This window comes from Hoplias malabaricus, chromosome 7, assembly GCF_029633855.1.
Source record: "Hoplias malabaricus isolate fHopMal1 chromosome 7, fHopMal1.hap1, whole genome shotgun sequence".
Classification (NCBI taxonomy): domain Eukaryota; kingdom Metazoa; phylum Chordata; class Actinopteri; order Characiformes; family Erythrinidae; genus Hoplias; species Hoplias malabaricus.
In genome coordinates this window covers 17,720,209-17,739,185 of record NC_089806.1, presented here as the reverse complement: position 1 = coordinate 17,739,185, position 18,977 = coordinate 17,720,209, and the positions used below count along the sequence as shown (strand labels likewise).

At 39.7% G+C, this 18,977-nt stretch overlaps 1 protein-coding gene across 1 annotated transcript in view; it reads right to left on the bottom strand.

Moving 5' to 3' along the window:
• LOC136702497 (kelch-like protein 29) overlaps nt 1-18,977 on the bottom strand; it is a 216,394-nt gene that overhangs the window by 79,117 nt on the left and 118,300 nt on the right. The window contains exons 4-5 of the mRNA XM_066677586.1: nt 10,105-10,252; nt 6,269-6,790 (exon numbers count right to left, since the gene is read on the bottom strand). Of these exons, the coding sequence (XP_066533683.1) occupies nt 6,269-6,790; nt 10,105-10,252 (670 nt within the window). The remainder of the gene's footprint in view (nt 1-6,268; nt 6,791-10,104; nt 10,253-18,977) is intronic.

Below are 18,977 nucleotides of genomic sequence, written 5' to 3'. Positions count from 1 at the left end.
TCACATCATTCCTATTCAGTGTTAATTTATATGTAAATACATGTGTAAACTGCATCATGATAATATTTCTCCTCACCTACTAATGACAAATACTTTGCTGGAGGGAACGCAGTAGTAGTCCAGGTTTTCTCGTCTCTTATGGCTGAAGGCAAAAGAGAAATGGAATGTATTTCAGATTATAAAGTGATTCATCTTTTGAGACTTCTGACATTTACAGACAGGCTTCTAGAGAGAATTCAGGTAAAGTTTAACAGCAGTATATTACAATAATAGAAGCACCTGTATGAGTGAATGGGGAGGGGAAGTAGGGTTGGGGAGGTTGTATGTGTAAGTGTGTCTGACAGTATTATGAGCCCTAACCTCCAGTCAGGGCACAACACTCATGAGGTGGCCTCTCGATCACACTGCTAACTACCTGTCCAAACTGATTAGTGTCCTAATTGAGCTGTCTAGACTACTTGAGCCAATGTTAGGCTTCAATGTTTAAAGCCAGGAAGACAGAGCCAGGAGAGAGCTACAGACGTCGTTTGGAGACAGTCCACCTTAAGTGATCTGAAAGAGCAAAAATAAGTCAGTATTACCCATTTAGGAATAGAGCAATATCCTCATCTCTGTTTGTGTTTTTCAATCTTTGTTGTCTAAAAACCCCAGATAACTCCATGCGCAGAGAGAGAGAGAGAGAAACCCTAGCATACCGGACAGAGACAGTTTGTTTATTTACTCATTTACACACACAGGGACACATTCAGTGGTGGACAGTACTTAAGTACTTGAATACTTTCTTCGAGTATCTGATTTTTTACTTTTACTCCACTACATTTCAAAGTCAGATATCTTACTTTTTACTCCACTTTATTATGAAAATCTGCTGTTACTTTTTGGTTTATGTGTGAATAAAATTGTAACACGTTTGAACAAATCTCCCTACTCCACATAGCTCTCCGCACGACACACAGTGGCTCCATTGCTAGGAGACGAACGAACACAGTCACCGCACTAAAACAAATGAAAATGTTTCTCTGCCTAAAACCAATAATACCAAAAGCAGGCTTTGTTTAATCTGCTGTTTTGTGAATTTTAGACTGTAAGTAATCTCTTTCAGTTCTTAGAACTGTTATGAATTAACAAAATGACTTGTACTATTTAGTATTTGGCTGTATTTGAGTCATCAGTAACTACTATTCACTCATATACATGGTTTATGGATCTTTACATGTTACAAATCACTCATCAAGGGTGAGAGTCAGTTGGTCGATTAACACAGTACGTGAGGCGAAATATTCAGGAAAACAAAACTGCAGCCTGATTAAGAAACAGGTGTCTCAGAATTGCAGAAATCACTCAAACTAAACTCTGCAAATACACAGACAAAACAGAGCTTAAAGAAACACTATGTAATATTTTTACCTTAAAATTACAGCTTCAAAAACATTGTGACACTTCATTGACCTATAACTGGGAGAACAGAGCTTATTATAGAGTGTTGCTACTCTGGGCTCAACACTGCACTTTCCCTTTCCATTGTAAAAATTTATACTTGTGTGTTGCCATCTGTGTTGCTCTGCAATTACACCGCCAAACAACTAGGGCTGAATTTCAAACATCTCCTTCAACCCTACGTAGTACACGATGTAGTGGTGTAGTGGTATTAGTTTTATGAATTCTTGAAGTGCACTATTTAGGGAGTGTAGTGTAGAGGAGTTAATAACTCTAGACTTCTTGACTTGAGCAACTTGAACCATGTTCATCCTACTGAAGACCAATCGCAGTCGTTGTAGTCTTCGTCGACACGATCAGTTACATTTTTGGAGAGGTGCACATCAGGCCACATTGCCTACAGCATAGTTTCAACACAGAAGCTTAAATTGGGCTTAATACTCAGGAGACAGAGACCTCTGTTGGTTTGGAGGGGCAGCACCTTGTGTGTATGTAATAGTTGATATAACATCATTCATTGTATTTAATCTCTGGCCATTTCTGCTGTGTTCATCCATGTCATACTAATTAATTGCGTTCTATTAAAAGTCTTTTCATCTACAAGGTGTTAAATATGAGTCTTGTTACAAAAATGTTAATAGGACATTAGAGCCATAATACATCATGGTACTTGTACTTTCGATACTTAAGTACATTTGAAGGTAAATACTTTTGTAGTAGTACTCTACAATGAGTACTTTTATTTTTACTGGAGTAATATATTACCTTGAGTATCTGTATTTTTACTCTAGAACATGGTTTGTGTACTTTGTCCACCACTGAACATATTTGACCAGTTTTGACCACGCAAACAGACTGGAGAGCAAGGTGAAAAAGTTAGCAAACTAGCAAACATGTATGTTTTTTTTTCTTTAGTGAAAATTCCAGCCCCAAATTAGAAAGGAAATATGTAAAAGATCTTGAATGTTTTTCTAACTTTTAAAAGTGAAAAAAAAAACAGCTCACACAAAAAAGAGAACAAACTTCACAAAGATAGCATGAGCAACTACTGCAAAGTCTAGCCGATGCCCTAATGATGATTATCTTAGATACATGCTCAGAGTGTAAGAATAAACAATACAATACACAGGTGTTTATTAAATTTTTATATATCGCAAAAAACCCTAAAAATATGATTCAAATTAACACAAACAACAATGCAAATAAAACTAATTCCTGTGATTTAATAATTCTGATGTAAATATTAAAGCACCAGTATAAATGACCATATCTAGAGCAATTTAGAGCAGACTCTCAGAGAGAACCAGATTTTTGAGGGTAGCATGGTGATGTATTTTTAATCTAAGGAGAATTATATGGGGTGAGGAGGGAATATCTGATTTGATTTAGCACACTAAGGCATCTGGCCAAAGGGTTCAGAAATGCCACAAAATTGGTCATTCTTTATAATAAGGGCCAGACAGTGCTATAACTGTGTTATGTATTCATAATTAATAATCCAAAATCAGAGCCTGGCAACATTTTTGCTTGGAACGTGATCAAATCCACACTGTAATGCTCTAAAGTGTAAATCTTTCCAGAAAAGTAGTAACTCTTACTGCTCTTAATAAGAATCATAACCAATGTAATAGCCCTTAAATATAGAAGTGTTTAATTAGTGTGTGTCTACAAATGGACGATAAAACACATGCCTGATGATACTTTGCAGTGTCTCATTTCAGCAATAAGTAGGAAATTAATATCAAAAACAATAAATAATTTGGGTAGTCAACAGGGGAGCTTTTCACAAGCCCTGCTGTCCAGTGTGGTTGATTTCACAAATGAAACTAGACGAACATTGTGCTTCTTGGGATCGATTGCCTCATGCTAAGAGTGGGTCTATTTCAATAAGTAATGTCATACTATCCATCACAGCTTTATCCCTGTAGAGCTGTCAAATGGCACCACTTCTCACTCTCTCCTTATTAACATCCATTTACAAGGTGAACAGCATGGCAGCACATATAAGGGGTGATCCACAGCCACCTTTTTCACCATATATCTCTCTCAATGGCACAAAGGCATCAATATACACTGCATAGCCTGAGGCTGTTCTGTCCCACTGACGAGGACCCTGCTGCGAAGACTTTGTGTTTGTTACTCTGTCAACACAACACAGCATTCATTTCTTCCAGTAAAACTATGACCTGTCTCACAACAAGGTGACAACCTTGGAGATCCAAACTGCCGGAGACTGTCCCCCACCCTCCATGGTGCTGCTTAAAATTGCAAGAAATCCCAGCACTTCTTTGGCTAAAGTAGATGTTCTGTAGAAATGGTGGCTTTAAACACATTAGACACATAAATTTGTATTACTATCTTTGGGACTATTGTAATACGGTAGTAATGATGAGCCTACGCATAAACCTAACTTGAATTAACCTTAAACGTTTCGGGTTGGGTGGGGGTAAACAGAGTACCAAACATACAAACAACCACAGTGAAACAGAATCTGTCTGTGCATGTCTCATACCAATGCATCATTTGATAAAATGGTCCTCACAAAGGTCTAAATACAAACACACATACAAACAAATCACCACAATAGTTCACATTTCCTTTGCTCTTTCCCTCTTTCACTGATGTTGACCAATGAAACAGAATTTTAAACAGAGTGAAACAACTGTGTGTGTGTGTGTATGAGCATTTGTCCTTTTTAATTTAAACACATTATCACTGGCAAAAAGACTGACAAACACCTCCAGACTGTGAAGGTCAAAAAATGAAATATACAAAAAAGGACAGGCAGCTGTAAAATGTCATCATCCACGGTTCTGGAATACAGGGCTAAACACAGATGTGCTGAAACAGAATTTCTGGCCATTCAACAATAATCAAACAGTATATTCCAGTTAATACTCTAAAAGTAAAATTCTCATGCAATTTAACGGGTTTATTCTTGCCTCCTACGTCTGCTCTTATCTGTGATGTTATTACTTGTGTGTGTTATATCCACTCAGCACCTGCTTCTGTGTATTCACAACGTGTATGCTGTTTACCCATTAAAAAAAAGAAACAATATATACATTAAATGATGTCTACAAGATAATATGTGACCTGCAAGAGCTTTGACCCTGAAATGAAATGCTTAATAGAAAATCAAATAAAAATCTTCTCTGACAAGGTACTGAAATCAGAGCTGAACCTGAACAAATTATACAAAAACACAATAATCCCTTTTGTGTTGTACTGATCGATTCAAAAGCTGTTGTGCATACTAAGATACCAATATCTGTAAATTTGAATTTGATTATTGGAAAAGGTTACATAAAGTGCTGGGAATAATACATGTAAAAATATATACATTTACAAATTAATATGACATGGCACGGAATAGCAGAACTTAACTCACAACTGTTCTCCACTATGACATCCACTTAAATGAGTTAAACTGATTGCCTTCTATTGCACCGGTGTATACGTGATCCAAAAACAGGCTACTTTATTATTAGCTGAAATTGTCATCTCTTATTACACTGTAGGATTGACAGTTGATATCCTTGTCAAAAGAAAACTGTCCATGGTACCATCCCTCCCTAAATCTAGTCAGGATGCTGCTGGCTTTCTCCTGTGTCAGCTCATGCTATCAAGCTAACCTTTTTAGCCTGCTGCCCTTAGTCATAGTACAATTACATTAGAAAGGAAAGAGGACACTTCTCACAACACGGAGTCTGTGTGCTGAGCTGTGAAGGATCTAGGCTCCTTCAGAAGGCCCTCTCAGCAGGGGACACAGCTCTAAAAACCCACAGCACCCGAGACCTCTCAGTCACCTCCACTACAAGTGCTCTTAGGAGTTGAAAGGGACCAGGAGGAAATGGCAGTGAATAAGAGCCCATACCATGGCCTCTAGAATGGCCCTTCAAAGCCAAGTGCCCCGAACAATACTTAAGACTTTGTTACTCTGACCTTGTGCAAGATTTAATACGTAGATGAGGGTCTATGATTAGCCTGTTATTATCTCTCATGCCCCCTCAAAATATGGCATATCATATTTATCTTAGCCCCCAAAAACTTTGGTACATAGAAAAGGCAAAAGGACTGAGAAGATGTTTATTTAGATTTAGGATCTTGATTAATCCTGTTTACACGCGTTAATAAGAAGTATGATGTAAATGGGGAAGTGCAAGTTTAGCACAACCCTGGCCGAAAGCACAAAAATAAAAAATATAAATAAAAAATTCTATTACTTGTGTGTTAGCTGTCCACTTAAACCCAGAATCTATTTTTAATGCCTGGTTTAATTGGACCTTTTGTATCTTAAGAGACAATTGCAGGTTGCTTCAGTGTGGAAAGTAAATTGCACCCATTTTATAGATCTCATAAAAAAAATCAAATGAGTTTAGAAAGCCAATCTAAACCTAGATTAAAAGCTTCATTAAATGTGAAAATTGCTCAGGGAATACTGAACATCTGTTTCTGGTCTGACAGAGCCTAGTCCAAGGTTATCTTGTGCAAACAACAATTTATTGCCATGAAGACAGTCAAGTCTTCACAGCACGAGCCTCTCAGAAGGCCGAGCGAATGTTCTCGAGGAGGGAAGCACAGTTTTAGTGACAGTTGTTATTGCTGAATGATTGAAATCCTCCACCTCGGAAGCTCTTTGATTCCAGAGGCCGATGCTTCTGGGGTATTATTTTTAACGGCGTCCCACCAGCACGTTTTGTGGTTCTCTTTCATTGCCAGCATCAAATGCTATTCCCTGAAAAAGATGTTATGTGACAACCTAGAGGCATATTCATTATTTTCCAAAGGCCAACATGAGCCGTGTTCTCTCGCAGTCAGCTTTTCTTACCTTTAGGATGCCCAGGGTCTGTGAACTCGTACTTTCCCATCCCGACTGTGCGAAGCATCTGAAGCCCATTTGGGCTCTCCTGATTGGCGGAGGCTGGTGAGGGCTGAGCACTCTGCCCATTGGTGAGTGGCAGTGTGGCAGAAGGCAAAGCAGGAGGCTGCATGAGTGGGTGGGTCAGGTGACTGTTCCCGACCACACTTTGGGGTGTGGGGTGGGCTACCTGTCCTCCGGTGGTCAAGGGTGTTGGGGCAATGGGGGGCTGGCTGGTGGCATAAGGCGACTGGTTGGTCAGGTTGAGCACCAGGCCACCCGGAGGTTGGGATGAGTGAGGGGGGACCTGAAAATGGGCAGTCATGAGGGGATGGTGGGGGGGCACTGGGGTCTGAATGGCTGGGGTCACCCCTATGATCGGTGACTGGACAGAAACTCCTTGGCTGTAAGCAGGCGGCTGAGGCATCCCATAGGAGTGAGCTAACAAGCTGGGCTGACTGACCGCAACTACGGGAGGCACCCACGGTGGCCCTGAAAAAAGATGAAGAGAAAGAATTATAAAGTCATGAGGTCAGGAAAGATGCCAAGAATGGTTCTTTGGTCTGAAGTTATAGAAGAAATTCTTTTTGTTCTTTACTGAACATTAAGTATGTGAAGGCAACGTTTTAAAGTTTAAACACCTGAACGCAACAAACCTGGGGGGAAAATAACAAGTACAGACATTTTGTTTGCAGGGCACAGCTGGTAGAAACATTTGTATTAATTTCAGTGTGTAGAATTGGGGTTTTCAGTGTGCAACCATGTTTTCTAGACCTTTGCAAAAGGCTTTCTTTCTTCTTTGTGTTTTCTCTTTAGACCGGTATCTGGATTAATAAGTATATAGATTTGATGTGTGACTGCTGTTGCTTTTCTTTTGTTTCATGTTCTAAATAGCAGTCTGTTAAGCAGAATTTATATATATTTATATATAGTGACAAAAATGTTGGTAGTGTCTTGTGCCATTACAAGTGGATCAGACAAGAGGTGCTGTTGGAATTTTAGAACACCCGAGACCACATACGAAGGATTAGGGGATGACTAAGACAAACTGTGCAGCAATAGATGAGCTACTGTCTCTGACTTTACATCTACAAGGTGGATCAACGACAAGTATGTCTAATAAACTGGTAAGTGTGTGGGCACTGTTTAAGCTCCTGACCACTGAAGAACAGGACAGACTGAGATTAGGACCAACAATGTATGCAGGGCAACAGAAGTGAATAATACACTTAGTGATTTTTTGGCAGCATATATTATACATTTCAGCCAAATCTGTACAGGATCCATTATATTTAAGACTGTACAGAGCACATTAAGCTACATATGGTGTTTCTTGGCAGCCACCTGTGAGGTGTATTTGATTAGAAACACTCCATATTGTCTAAGATTATCAGAGGGTCCTGATTATGATCAGTTAACAAGCACTTTGCCACAATAACACTGCACAAGCCAACATAAGGGCCTGCTAAAAAAGAAATGTGTAAATTCTTACTGGATGACTACCTCTCCCCAAACTGATAGCATATAGACATGTGTGTTAAAGAAGAGCTTAAATTTGGTTGTGGATATTACCCATTGCAACCGAGTGTTCTCACATTCCTTCATAACTCTAGGATAAAACAACTCATTCATCTTCTTTTATCATTTACGCTATTACACCACATTTATTTCCATAGGATTAAGAGTGGCTCCTCCTTTGAGAAAAGCATTAGCTAATGAATTCACTAATTAAATCATGCATCATTAAATATCAACGCTGGGAGAGAATTCTATAACAAAGCACTCAGTGTCTAAAACTTTCCTCCACAACCAAAACTATGCTGAGATTTTTTGAAGCTAATCAGAACCTCAACAGTTGATTTGTCCACAACCCACAGACCTGCGGATCAGAACCAAAGAGGTGCCTGGCTTACGGGAAGGCTTAACCACAACCACAAACGGCTAGATTAATCTCATGAATATGCAGCCATGTTGGACCTGTGCCCTCCTTCCTCCGGAAGAGGAACAAAAATAGCACACAGCTCAAGAAGGTCTATGGGGTACACTCTACCAGGCGGGGAAAAAAATAGAAGATTAAAAAACATTATTCATGACATTGGCCCTCTTTGCACTGTACAGTGAATTGGGGGAAAGATGCTAGTGGGAATAGATGATCTACTCCAGTATGCATGGGCATTTTATCTGCATTATTCTTTAGAATCTTATGGCTAATCATAACAGAAAGCATAGAATGCTCCTTTCCCCGAAGTCCATAGGCTTAATGATAAATAAAACAGCAAGTGGCACTGGTCGCTGGACAGTCATCATAAAAAATAGAAAGAAAAAAAGAAGGAAAAGCCAGACCATTATCAGATATTACTGGAATATGCATGTGAGATCCCCCACACCGCCATTCTTTTTGAGGGGTATTAGTGAATTCCTGTAGATTTCTGCAGCATAATTAAATTCAAAAGCCTGAACTCATTAGCACTGCCCAACATACACTCATATTTGCAGTCTTTGGCTGCAAAGCTAATGAAAGGTTTTAGAAGCAAAAAGTAATTGCATTAACATGAAATGGATCCCAGTCTTGATTGCTCTCTTGTACCCTATAATTAAAATGTGCAAGGATGAAATATCGGTTGTTTCATAAGTGCTCTTTCACCCTTCCAGAGAATTCTGTTCCAATCTTTTCCAATTTCTCAGTCAATCTCTAATTGAATTCCAAATACGGTAAATGTATTGTGACAAGGAGAAAGGGAAAAGTGCATACTCTGTGAAAGTTTGCAGAAGAAAAAATAAAAGAACTTCCTCAGTGCTTTTTGCGATTGCCACTAATTAATTCCAGCAGAGCTGTTAACAGAATCCATGTAGCTCTGTTCAATTAAGTGGAGCTGGTTTCGGAGCTAATGGCGCTTGTGTCTTGAAGCTGCATTAGTGCCAGAGTGGAGCAGAATGTGTCAGGAGATGGCTGCCATGCCACTTGTGTCTCAGCCATGGTGCTAGAAGTGAGGTGTTGAAGCGTGTAGCACAATGCTAGCAAGGCCTCCTTCTGCGATCCACTCAATCCACAATCACACCAACTGGTAGGGGGCCATGGACAACCGCAGGGGGCATCATATGGACCACCGAATTGTCCCAAATACAAAACTGCCACACAAAAGGCACAATCCTCCAATTCAAAGTCCATACAATGTCCAGTTTTTAAAGGTCAAAAACAATACCCCCAACTTTCCCAGCTTCAACAAATCCTTTTACCAATGGTGCTAATTCAGTCATCACTCTTTTTAAGGTTATTCCATATGACATAGCCTCTGGTGTGGCTTCTATGGAGATTTCAAATAAACAAATGTATCGTTTTATCCCTAATATTTTCACTCTTTCTGTTTCACTGTGTCAGGTTTGACCCCTGCTGTGCTGATATCAAAATGAATCTGTGTGTTACACGCATCCATTTTAGATATCCTCTCATATGGTTCAGGACTTCTTTCACTGATTTTTGAATGATTTAGCACGCTAACGGATGACAGTTTCCAGAATAATGGGAGAGAACTGACAGCTCAAGGGCAGTACACGCAAGTGCATTTCTACAGGAGGATGTCTGAAGCCGTCAACGTTTAACCCTTGCTCTCCTTGGTTATTTTATGAAATATATTCTACAGTTTTTCAATTTTTTTCACTATTGCTTCTGTCAGGTTTCTTTTTATGCTCAACAGAAAAGTGGGGTTGTTATTTTTGCACAAAATAATGCTGCCTGCCAACTCTATCCTGTCGAGTCAAAGACTAGTGCAGAGAAAGGTGGAACAAATGAGGTGAGGAGAACATACCCGTGGTGTCGCTCTCTCTGTGCTGTTTGGCTGGAGGCTCGTCCGTTTCCCATGGCGTGGACTGGTTGATGGGCGTCTGGCCCCATCTCACCCCAGGAGCCAGGAGGAGGCCAGGTGTCTGGTTCTCCCCAGGAGAAAGCCCTGCAGCCTGGAAGAAAAGGAAAGAGCGTGAGGTGTTAGCCAGTCTAATAATACCCAGCAGTAGCAGCAGCAGCAGCAGCCACATGCAATAAGAGATGCTACCTCCTCCTAATAAGTGTGAAGCTTGATATCGTAACAACAGAAGAACACTTTTTGGTGCCGGACAGAACCCTTTTCTAAAAGGTGCTATACAGAACCATCTGTAGCACATTCACATACAGTCTGAAGCAACGAACCATTAAATCACGCAAAATGTCTTTCAAGTGTTCAGAGTTCTAAATAGAACCATTCTCGTTACTGAAAAACCCTTGTAGAACCATCATTTTCACGTGTGTAGTCAGCCCTGTTAGTATTAAAATGTCTCTACCTCCTCTGTGTCTCAATTCTTTCTCATGTCAATAATATGTTGATTCAGGTCTGAATATCCTTCTCCAGGAAGCTGCACAAACATTGATCCATCCAAATGTGCTGCAGCACAGCTCCGATTCAGTCAGAGTTATTTGGGTTTGTGACTTCTTAGAAGTTATCATGCCAGACCAAGATCTATAATGAATTATACAGTGGCTGTGGTTCATAGAAGGCCAGAACAAGTAAGCAGGCAAGCATTAAGTCAAATGCTTTCATTGTGAATAATGGGCTGAATTTCCAGTATTCTTAAAATCTGTATGTAATATTATTTATTAAGCTAAAACAACAATAAGATCACATTGCTAAACTGATCCTCAGACAGTATCGTCTTCTGTTGTTCAGAAACTCCTCCAGAGGTCACATTCAGCTCAGATCGTAATGCATCATTTGTTCCAGTTCGCTCCCTCTCTCAGACCTTGTTAAACCAACGCAGAGCTGTGATGGAACACACACTCAAGTAGTTTATCTGACTTTATTCTGTGACACAGACAGCTACCAACTGGGCAAACTATTTAAGGCAGCGTAACATTGGCGAGTAAGATGGAATAGGTTAAAAGGGGGTAGGGCAAGAGTGCTGTAGACAAACATACCAGAGCTGTATAAACCATTCAGACACCTGACCATAGTATAGACGGTCTGGGAACTTTGCTTTGCTTGCGTTCCTCTGCTCAGCTTTTATTGGCTTGAGATTTGACGGCACACAAGCATGCAGGTTGATGGGGTACGGGACCCTATGTCACGCACACAGGCGTAAGAACGGGGCGGCTGGGAGGAGAGTTAACCCCATTCACAGTCTCACTCTGTACGGCACCCCCCGAGTTAATGGAAAAGGCCTAGTCATCAACCCTTTGCTCTCTCCTGGAACCTTCCCTCTATTCCATTATCCTCTCCGACCTGTGGTTCACTTCATCAATTTACCCATCATGCATCTCTGCCAGTGTTGTCCAAGGCCAGTTTGTTTTTGGTTGTGCCAAGCTCTGACAATATCAGAATGGCAAACAATTTATGATGAAATATAAAGGGTTAATCTACATTAACTTCACATTTTAGAACCATTTCATGAAGAATGGACCAATAGAATTGCTTCAAATTTAAGAAAGTTTTTTCCTTCTCCTGTTACTATTTGTGGAGGTACATGCTTTTCATTGGACAACAACGATATGATAACAGACATTAAATAATATAAACATCTCTAAAGGCTTATTTAAATTAGTGTCACCTTTTAAGGCAAACCTGACTTAAGGAGTATTTATGACAAAATTATTGAGACAGATTTGTAGATGTTTATCTAGGTGTAAAAAAAACAAATAAAGGTGTGATACAGCCTTATGAACAATGATCTACAGTAAGATTTAAAATGATAGTTGGTATAAAGCTTTATGAACCAGCTTTGTGAAGGCTTATATCCTTGCTTATGTGTCCATTTAGAACAATTTTAAAAAGAGTTAATTTAAGATGTCTTTCTGAAAATGCCATGGTAAAGAATATGCTATATATATATTCTGGTCGTTAGTTGATTAAATGGTTAAACTTATTAACAAATACATATTGACTGATGTAGAAGACAAGGAACAGTAAGTATCGGTCATTTTTAACAGTATATGTGATAGATGTGGATTCACTAATTAGCAAACAGGTCATTATTGCCCTTTCTGGCTTTGTGTTATAAATGATTATTAATGACTTTTTATACAATTTATAAAGGTTATATTTATTTATAAGAATATCCTTAAACATAAGTGGTTGAGTTATGTAATCATATCTGTTCTTAAATAAAATATCAAGACCACTACATAACTCTCAAATTATGCAACAGTTAAGGATAGTTTTTAACTATTTATACTATTGCTGTATGATTTCAGGACCGCGGGCCAGATAAGCTTGTAGAAGTCCTGAAGCACCTGTAGCACCTGTAGAGGAAACCTTGCTCCCTTTAGGCTTTAATGGGCCATGAATCTGTCAGTGCTGTGTCCATATCTACCCCAACTTTGTCCTAGTTTACAGCGCCTGACAAAATTGACATAAAGAATGGATGATCGGAGACCCAGCAGGGCTCTTTCCTCACAAGTCTTTGTGGGGCAGCATTGATCTGTATAAAATATTGAAAAAGCCTAGCCTTATTTAACAACAGCACACTCCCTTAGACATGCACAGGCCTATAATTCTCAGTGCTGAGCTCTGTTTCCTAGTTTCATGTTTTCCCTCTTCGCTCATCCGTCACATCTTGCTTTTTGCTAATCCTCGTGATAATGCGACATTTAAAACCACAGCATCTCCAGCAGCAGTAATCTTCTATATTTCTCAGCTGTCATTATGAAGCTGGGGCTGAACCTCATCCATTCAGCATCTCTCTGATTATCATGACGATATAATATTTTAATCACCATTATGCCACACCAGTATGTTTTTTAATGATGCATAAAAAGTGAATATCCTCAGCATTCTTCTTAAAATTAAAAGACATTTGAATAGCCATGCAACAATTAAAGCTGCAATAAGCTGCACAGCTCTATTAAAATCATACTGTATCTATCTGTACATCTGTGAATGTTTACATTTGGTTGTATTACAAATTCTGTCTTCAATGTTTGTGTATGATTTTGAATCACTGACATCAGACACACTCTAAAATAAGTGACATCAGCTACATTCATTGCATTCGTCATACAGTTGTGCACCCAAGACCCCAAGTGCTGGGTTATAGAGCAGTGGGACTGCATTTTCTGGACAGATGGAGAAACGGTCAATATCTTTGGGAAGACCTGGACCGGCTTTCATGATTCACATCTAATTATCTCACATCAATATATGACCTCACTAATGTTCCTGTGCCTGCAAGGCATCAAGTCCTCAAAGAAACATTTCAACATCTAATCTAAAGCTTTCCTAGAAGAGTAGAGGCTGTTACTGTGCTAAAGGGGAAAACTACCCGAGCAGACCCTTCGTTCAGAAGAAATCTATGATGAGTAGAAGTCAATAAACTTCAAGCCCCATAAATGCATTAAAGATATTTATATCTCTGCTAGTAGCTATCTCTATTAGGGTAAACTATATACTAAGCATGTATAACAGTGTTTACTTTTTGAGGTGTTAATATTTCAATAAAACTATTATAAAAATCTCCAGATTAATAGGTCTAAATAGCAAGGCTTTGTAATGAAACATAAAACAGCTAAAAAAATATTCCCAACCATTCCTCTCAAATATCTACATTTGACTCTGTTATATTGAAAACATAATAACACAGTGAAACATTGTTTATAATGGTAATGTTGTAAATTTCATAATGTCTAGCCCTACTCTTTGATTATTCATAAACATATTTGGCTGTCTATTAGAGTGGCAGCTGATATGTAGAAAGAAATGCACATCAGAGTTAAATATGTCGCTGTTGACGGGGCTGGTGTTGACTAAAACGGCAAAAAAATATGGTAAGAATTGGGTGTAGTCAAGCGTCGCCTTCTTTCTCCCTATTTTAATTCATCTCCACTTTTACCAGGCCTTGCTTCCCTTGTGACCCATTATCACTGTGTGGCAGATGGCTTTCCTCTGACTCAACAGAAAACAGGCTGGAATTGTGTGTATGCGCGTACATGTGTATATGAGAGAGGGGGAAAATGGGGGGGGGGGGGGGGTAGAGAGAGAGAGAGAGAGAGAGAGAGAGAGAGAGAGAGAGACGAAACAACCATTCCTCTCAATCCTCTCAAGCACAATGAAATTTGATGTTTGTAGCTGGCATTGGCCTGGGATTTTCCCACTGCAAACTCTTTGTTACAGGGAGAACTGTCTTTGCTGTCTCACAGGGAGACAGTTCAAAGTTGCAGGGGGAGACAGAAAGAAAACAGAAACTGCAGACATGCACAAACATACACACAAACACACACACACACACACACAAACCACCAAATCTTACACAGAGAGAAGTGCGTCTATGCTCCACACTTGAAAATGACATCATCACTTCGCATCAGAGCCGCGAGGAAAGAAACACTTGTGTCACATCACCCAGAGCTGCTTTTGACATTCCGGGCCACATCCTTCCACTCACCACAACCTATAGGTCCAACGTATGCCCAATACATCTCACAAAATGTCAATGCTATTATGCATGAGCAAATTGCACGACTGAGCGATTGCCATTTTGCATCATGTTAACCAGAACTGCTCATCCATTCATGATTCTACGCGAAGATGCTAATTATATTCTCATCAATAATATACTCTCTAGGCATTTCATGCACAAGATTAAAGGGCTCCAGGAAAAAAAAAACACCACTCTCTGTCACGTGAAGCTGGATTGGAGGAAAATGATCCCACCATCATGCCTTATCTGAGAGGGCTTCAGCCAGGCGTAGAGCTGAGGTAAATATCACCATGGTTACGCACTTCCCCTAAAGCATGGCTATGGAGGGGCATTAGGAGCCTTCTGCCAGACAGGCATGCGCATATAGCTACTGTATTCCAGTCTTTCAGTGAAACAAGCTCGCAGCTACAGCATAAACACATCTATTATTAGAATACAAGCTTCAGCATCCATTAGAGTGACTGCTTTTAACCAAAACTTAACATTTCCATTTTAATTTGTAAACATAAGCTGGCTGTTCATGCAAGAATATCTCACGATGTAAGAACCAAAAGAAATGAATGAAAACTATAAAACTAATTTCTATGCCTAAAATCGAGCTTGCTATATGTACGTTTGTTGTAGGACTATCAAGCAATAATATTCATTTGTGTAGACATTGAGGATTCATTCATTCCATTTCTTTGCATCATCAGAATGTATTTATTATTTCTGATAATTCAATAACAGTATTATCATGTGAATGATGATTATATATATATATATATATATAATATATACCCTATAGTCAAATGTCTTTCTCCACTGATCCATTTTACATTGGGGCTCTTCACTGTAATTCCAATTTGCTATTGCTTTTGTTAGTTTTCTGTTCATTGTTTTATCAGTAGGACTGTAGGTTCCTGGTCTTCAGAAGTGTTTCCAATTCAATACAAAGCTGAAGAAAAGAGCTACAACAATGGACTCTATTTTAATAACATACAGTGAATAAGCATCTGGGTTTCAGCCTGGAGATCTACAGGTGGTTAGAATGATAAATGTGGTTAAATATGTTAATGATAAAAGCTGGGGTTATTAATTGCATAAATATTCAAAACTTTATGTTTATTCTAACTAAATGTTTATTCTAAACATTCATTCAAAGTTAAATTCACAAAATATTTTCTTCTTCTGAAAGGGCATCATTTGTTCTGACAGTGATATTATCATCTGACCACTTTGCTGAACTGTCGGTCCTGCTGATGCTAACTGGACTCCTGACAATGAGGCTGACCGGGCAGCATCCTGTGGACAATAGGCCATAATTGGAGAGGAGATGTATGAATGTGGCATCGTTTCAGGGAGCCATGTGGGCTCTGCAAAAATCATGGGTCAGGGGCTGTTTGTCTTCCACAGGAAGGCTGTATGTGGTCCCATGAGTGGAGCTATTCACTGTGTAAATTGTTCAATAATATACTGCTGCACACGCCTGTGCCTAATACTGTCGAACTCCATACACTCATGAAAAATTATTGCTGGGCAACAACCACTGGACACAGACAATGGAACACCACTTTACAATCATTACAACTAACATCTCTTGCTCACTCCAACTACCAACCATTAATCTGCCTATATAAAGCAGGAGCAAAGTCCAGCAAACCATAGAGGCCTATAACAACAAACACAGACAAAGTTTGCTGATGTAAAGTCTGGCTTTGGGGAAACCCTGCATTCCTTCTGACCCATGCATCACTGTCCAAAGCCAGTATGTAATTCTTTGACCAAATGTGCCAATACAATATGAGGTAAATGTTGCTATGATGAGATACAGAGAATTTATTTAATCATATAAAGAGAAACATTGAACATAATCAATAAAAAGCAATGTAATCTAGCTTACTAACATTAGACATAATATCCCTGGCGCACTGATGGTGCAATTATAAAGCACATTAAATTCAGCAGGTATGTTTTTGGTCTATAAAAACTGTCCAGTTGTCACATGAAACAACAAAAAGCATGCTGTGCTCCAATATTTAATCTCCCTCATACCTTAATGAGTGAAATGGAGAAATTATTTTAGAAGTGCAGATACTAGAGATACTAACAATAATACAATAAAAATGCTGTTCAGAAGTAAAAGAGAAGACATTATAACGTCTTGTTCTGTGAAAAAAAAAAGTTAGGATTCGAGGACTCCTTCAGGCGACTGCATTAGAGAGTTCTTATGAAAAAACGAATAACAAATCAATAAGCAGCAAACAAATGAATGCCATAGCATAGTGAAAACAAGGTCAAAGGTAGTGGTATAAAACTCAAAGGCCTACAACTGTGAAGGACTTAAACACGCAGTCATTCACTGAATGTCATTGAAGTGATTTTCAGTCACTTCACTGAGTTACAATGAGTTTTCTTAACTTTCTTTTGTAGGGTATTCAACTTCATGTAATCACTGGCTGATTATATGCAGAATGTAGAGTCCACATAGAAATGAAGGCACTGAAAAAGCATTAACAGTGCCAATGGGGCTAGGCTATTTTGCCATTTTTGTTGTAAGTAACATTATAGTATCAACGCCTCCTCCTCCATCCCCATGCTTGATGTTGTTAAAAACATTTCACTCTTAACCCCTCTATTGGTAATATTTCTTAACATCCACTCCAATATAAATGAGCCTTTAGTCATGAGGCCGCTGCAATTCTCTATATATGAGCATGATAAAATCTGGCTTGACAGGGGGTGGGTCTGGGATGCCAGATCTCACTGTTGAGCCTTCAACAGGGCTTATTCAGTGAAACACAGATGAAGGGAGTTGCCTATGTGATGACACCTAAGAAGATCTCACTGTGTTGTGTTTGATGGTATTAAGAAAGTGGGCTGGGCCCTATGTAAAGTTTTAATGGTATGGATATTAAACTTTATATCCCCACACAGTGCTTCAATGCAAAATATAGATGAATCATTTCAACCTCAAATTTTCATTACATTTGAATAGCACCGCAAGACTTAAGCAATAGCTATCGACTTTTAAGGGTTAATAATTTCATTTGGACTGTAGGGAACAGTGAATCTGATTAAGGTCAGCTCCAGTTTCCTGAAGAGCTTTGAAAAGTCCCTGTAAATAACAGTCTGGTGTCTGGGCTGTGTTTATATGCCAGGTGATGTAAAGGATAAGAGTGGGTAAAGTGCTGAACACACTGTGTGAAAGCCTCTAAGGAGATGTGTAGGTAGTGGAGCTGTGGTGATTGTACAGAGACAACACTCCACTCTCCTCTTCACAGGAACCTGTCGGTGGCGCCAGGCCACGGCTCTGAAGCGGGCGTGAGGAAGCGCATATCAAAGTGGCAGGACGGCCAGACAGTACTCCTCTGTTCTGCTCAGGGCTCTGGGACAGGCCCAACAGAGGCCAACAAAGCTTCCATTGTTGAGGCAGCCAGGGTCACTTCGGGCCTCTCGTCCGAGTGAGCGTAAATATGAGAGAAGTGCTATTTTGGGTGTGTGGCCCTTTAGCTATGTGTTTATAGCTTGTGTTGGGGTTTAAAGATGCTGGCATATATATATATATATATATATATATATATAATGTTTTTTCTTTTTATTCTGCCTGGAGTGACAGCACTTCTGAATCATCAAACGGAGACCAGTGAAGTGAAAGTGTGCCTCCAGCACACAGCAGTCATCCTTCAGCACCGCATGCTAATCTCTCTCTCTTTTTCCCTCTCTATGTGCATCCTTCAGTCAGTCCTAGTATATGCGACTCCTCCGTCCCAGCAGCCGGGGCTAGAACTGTTTTTTGGGGTAAGCGTGACTGTACTTCAGATGTGAGAGAGAGAGAGAGAGAGAGAGAGAGAGAGAGAGAGAGAGAGAGAGAGAGAGAGAGAGAGAGAATGGGAGCAGAGGACAGGGACCCTTGAGAGGTGTTTTGTGGAGGCTTCATTACCACAGCAGGAGAGGCAGGGCCGGGCACGCCAGGGACTTGTCTCATCCTGTTAGCATTCGCATGCTAATCAAAAGCACAAACTTTAGAATTATCAAGCAGAGCGGCTTGATAGGGAGCGCTTGAGACACTGAGCTAGAGAGCGAGGGAAACGGGGGTGGGGATATAGGGAAAGAGTGCCTGTTGCGTGTAAGTGTGTGTACTTGAGTGTGAGAGAATGTGAGAGTGAGGGGGATAGAGTGTAAGAGTGAGTGAAAAAAGAGGGTTGCTGGGGTCAGTAACAGTGCAGTAATTAAAAGTTAATCTCTCTAATGCTTACCT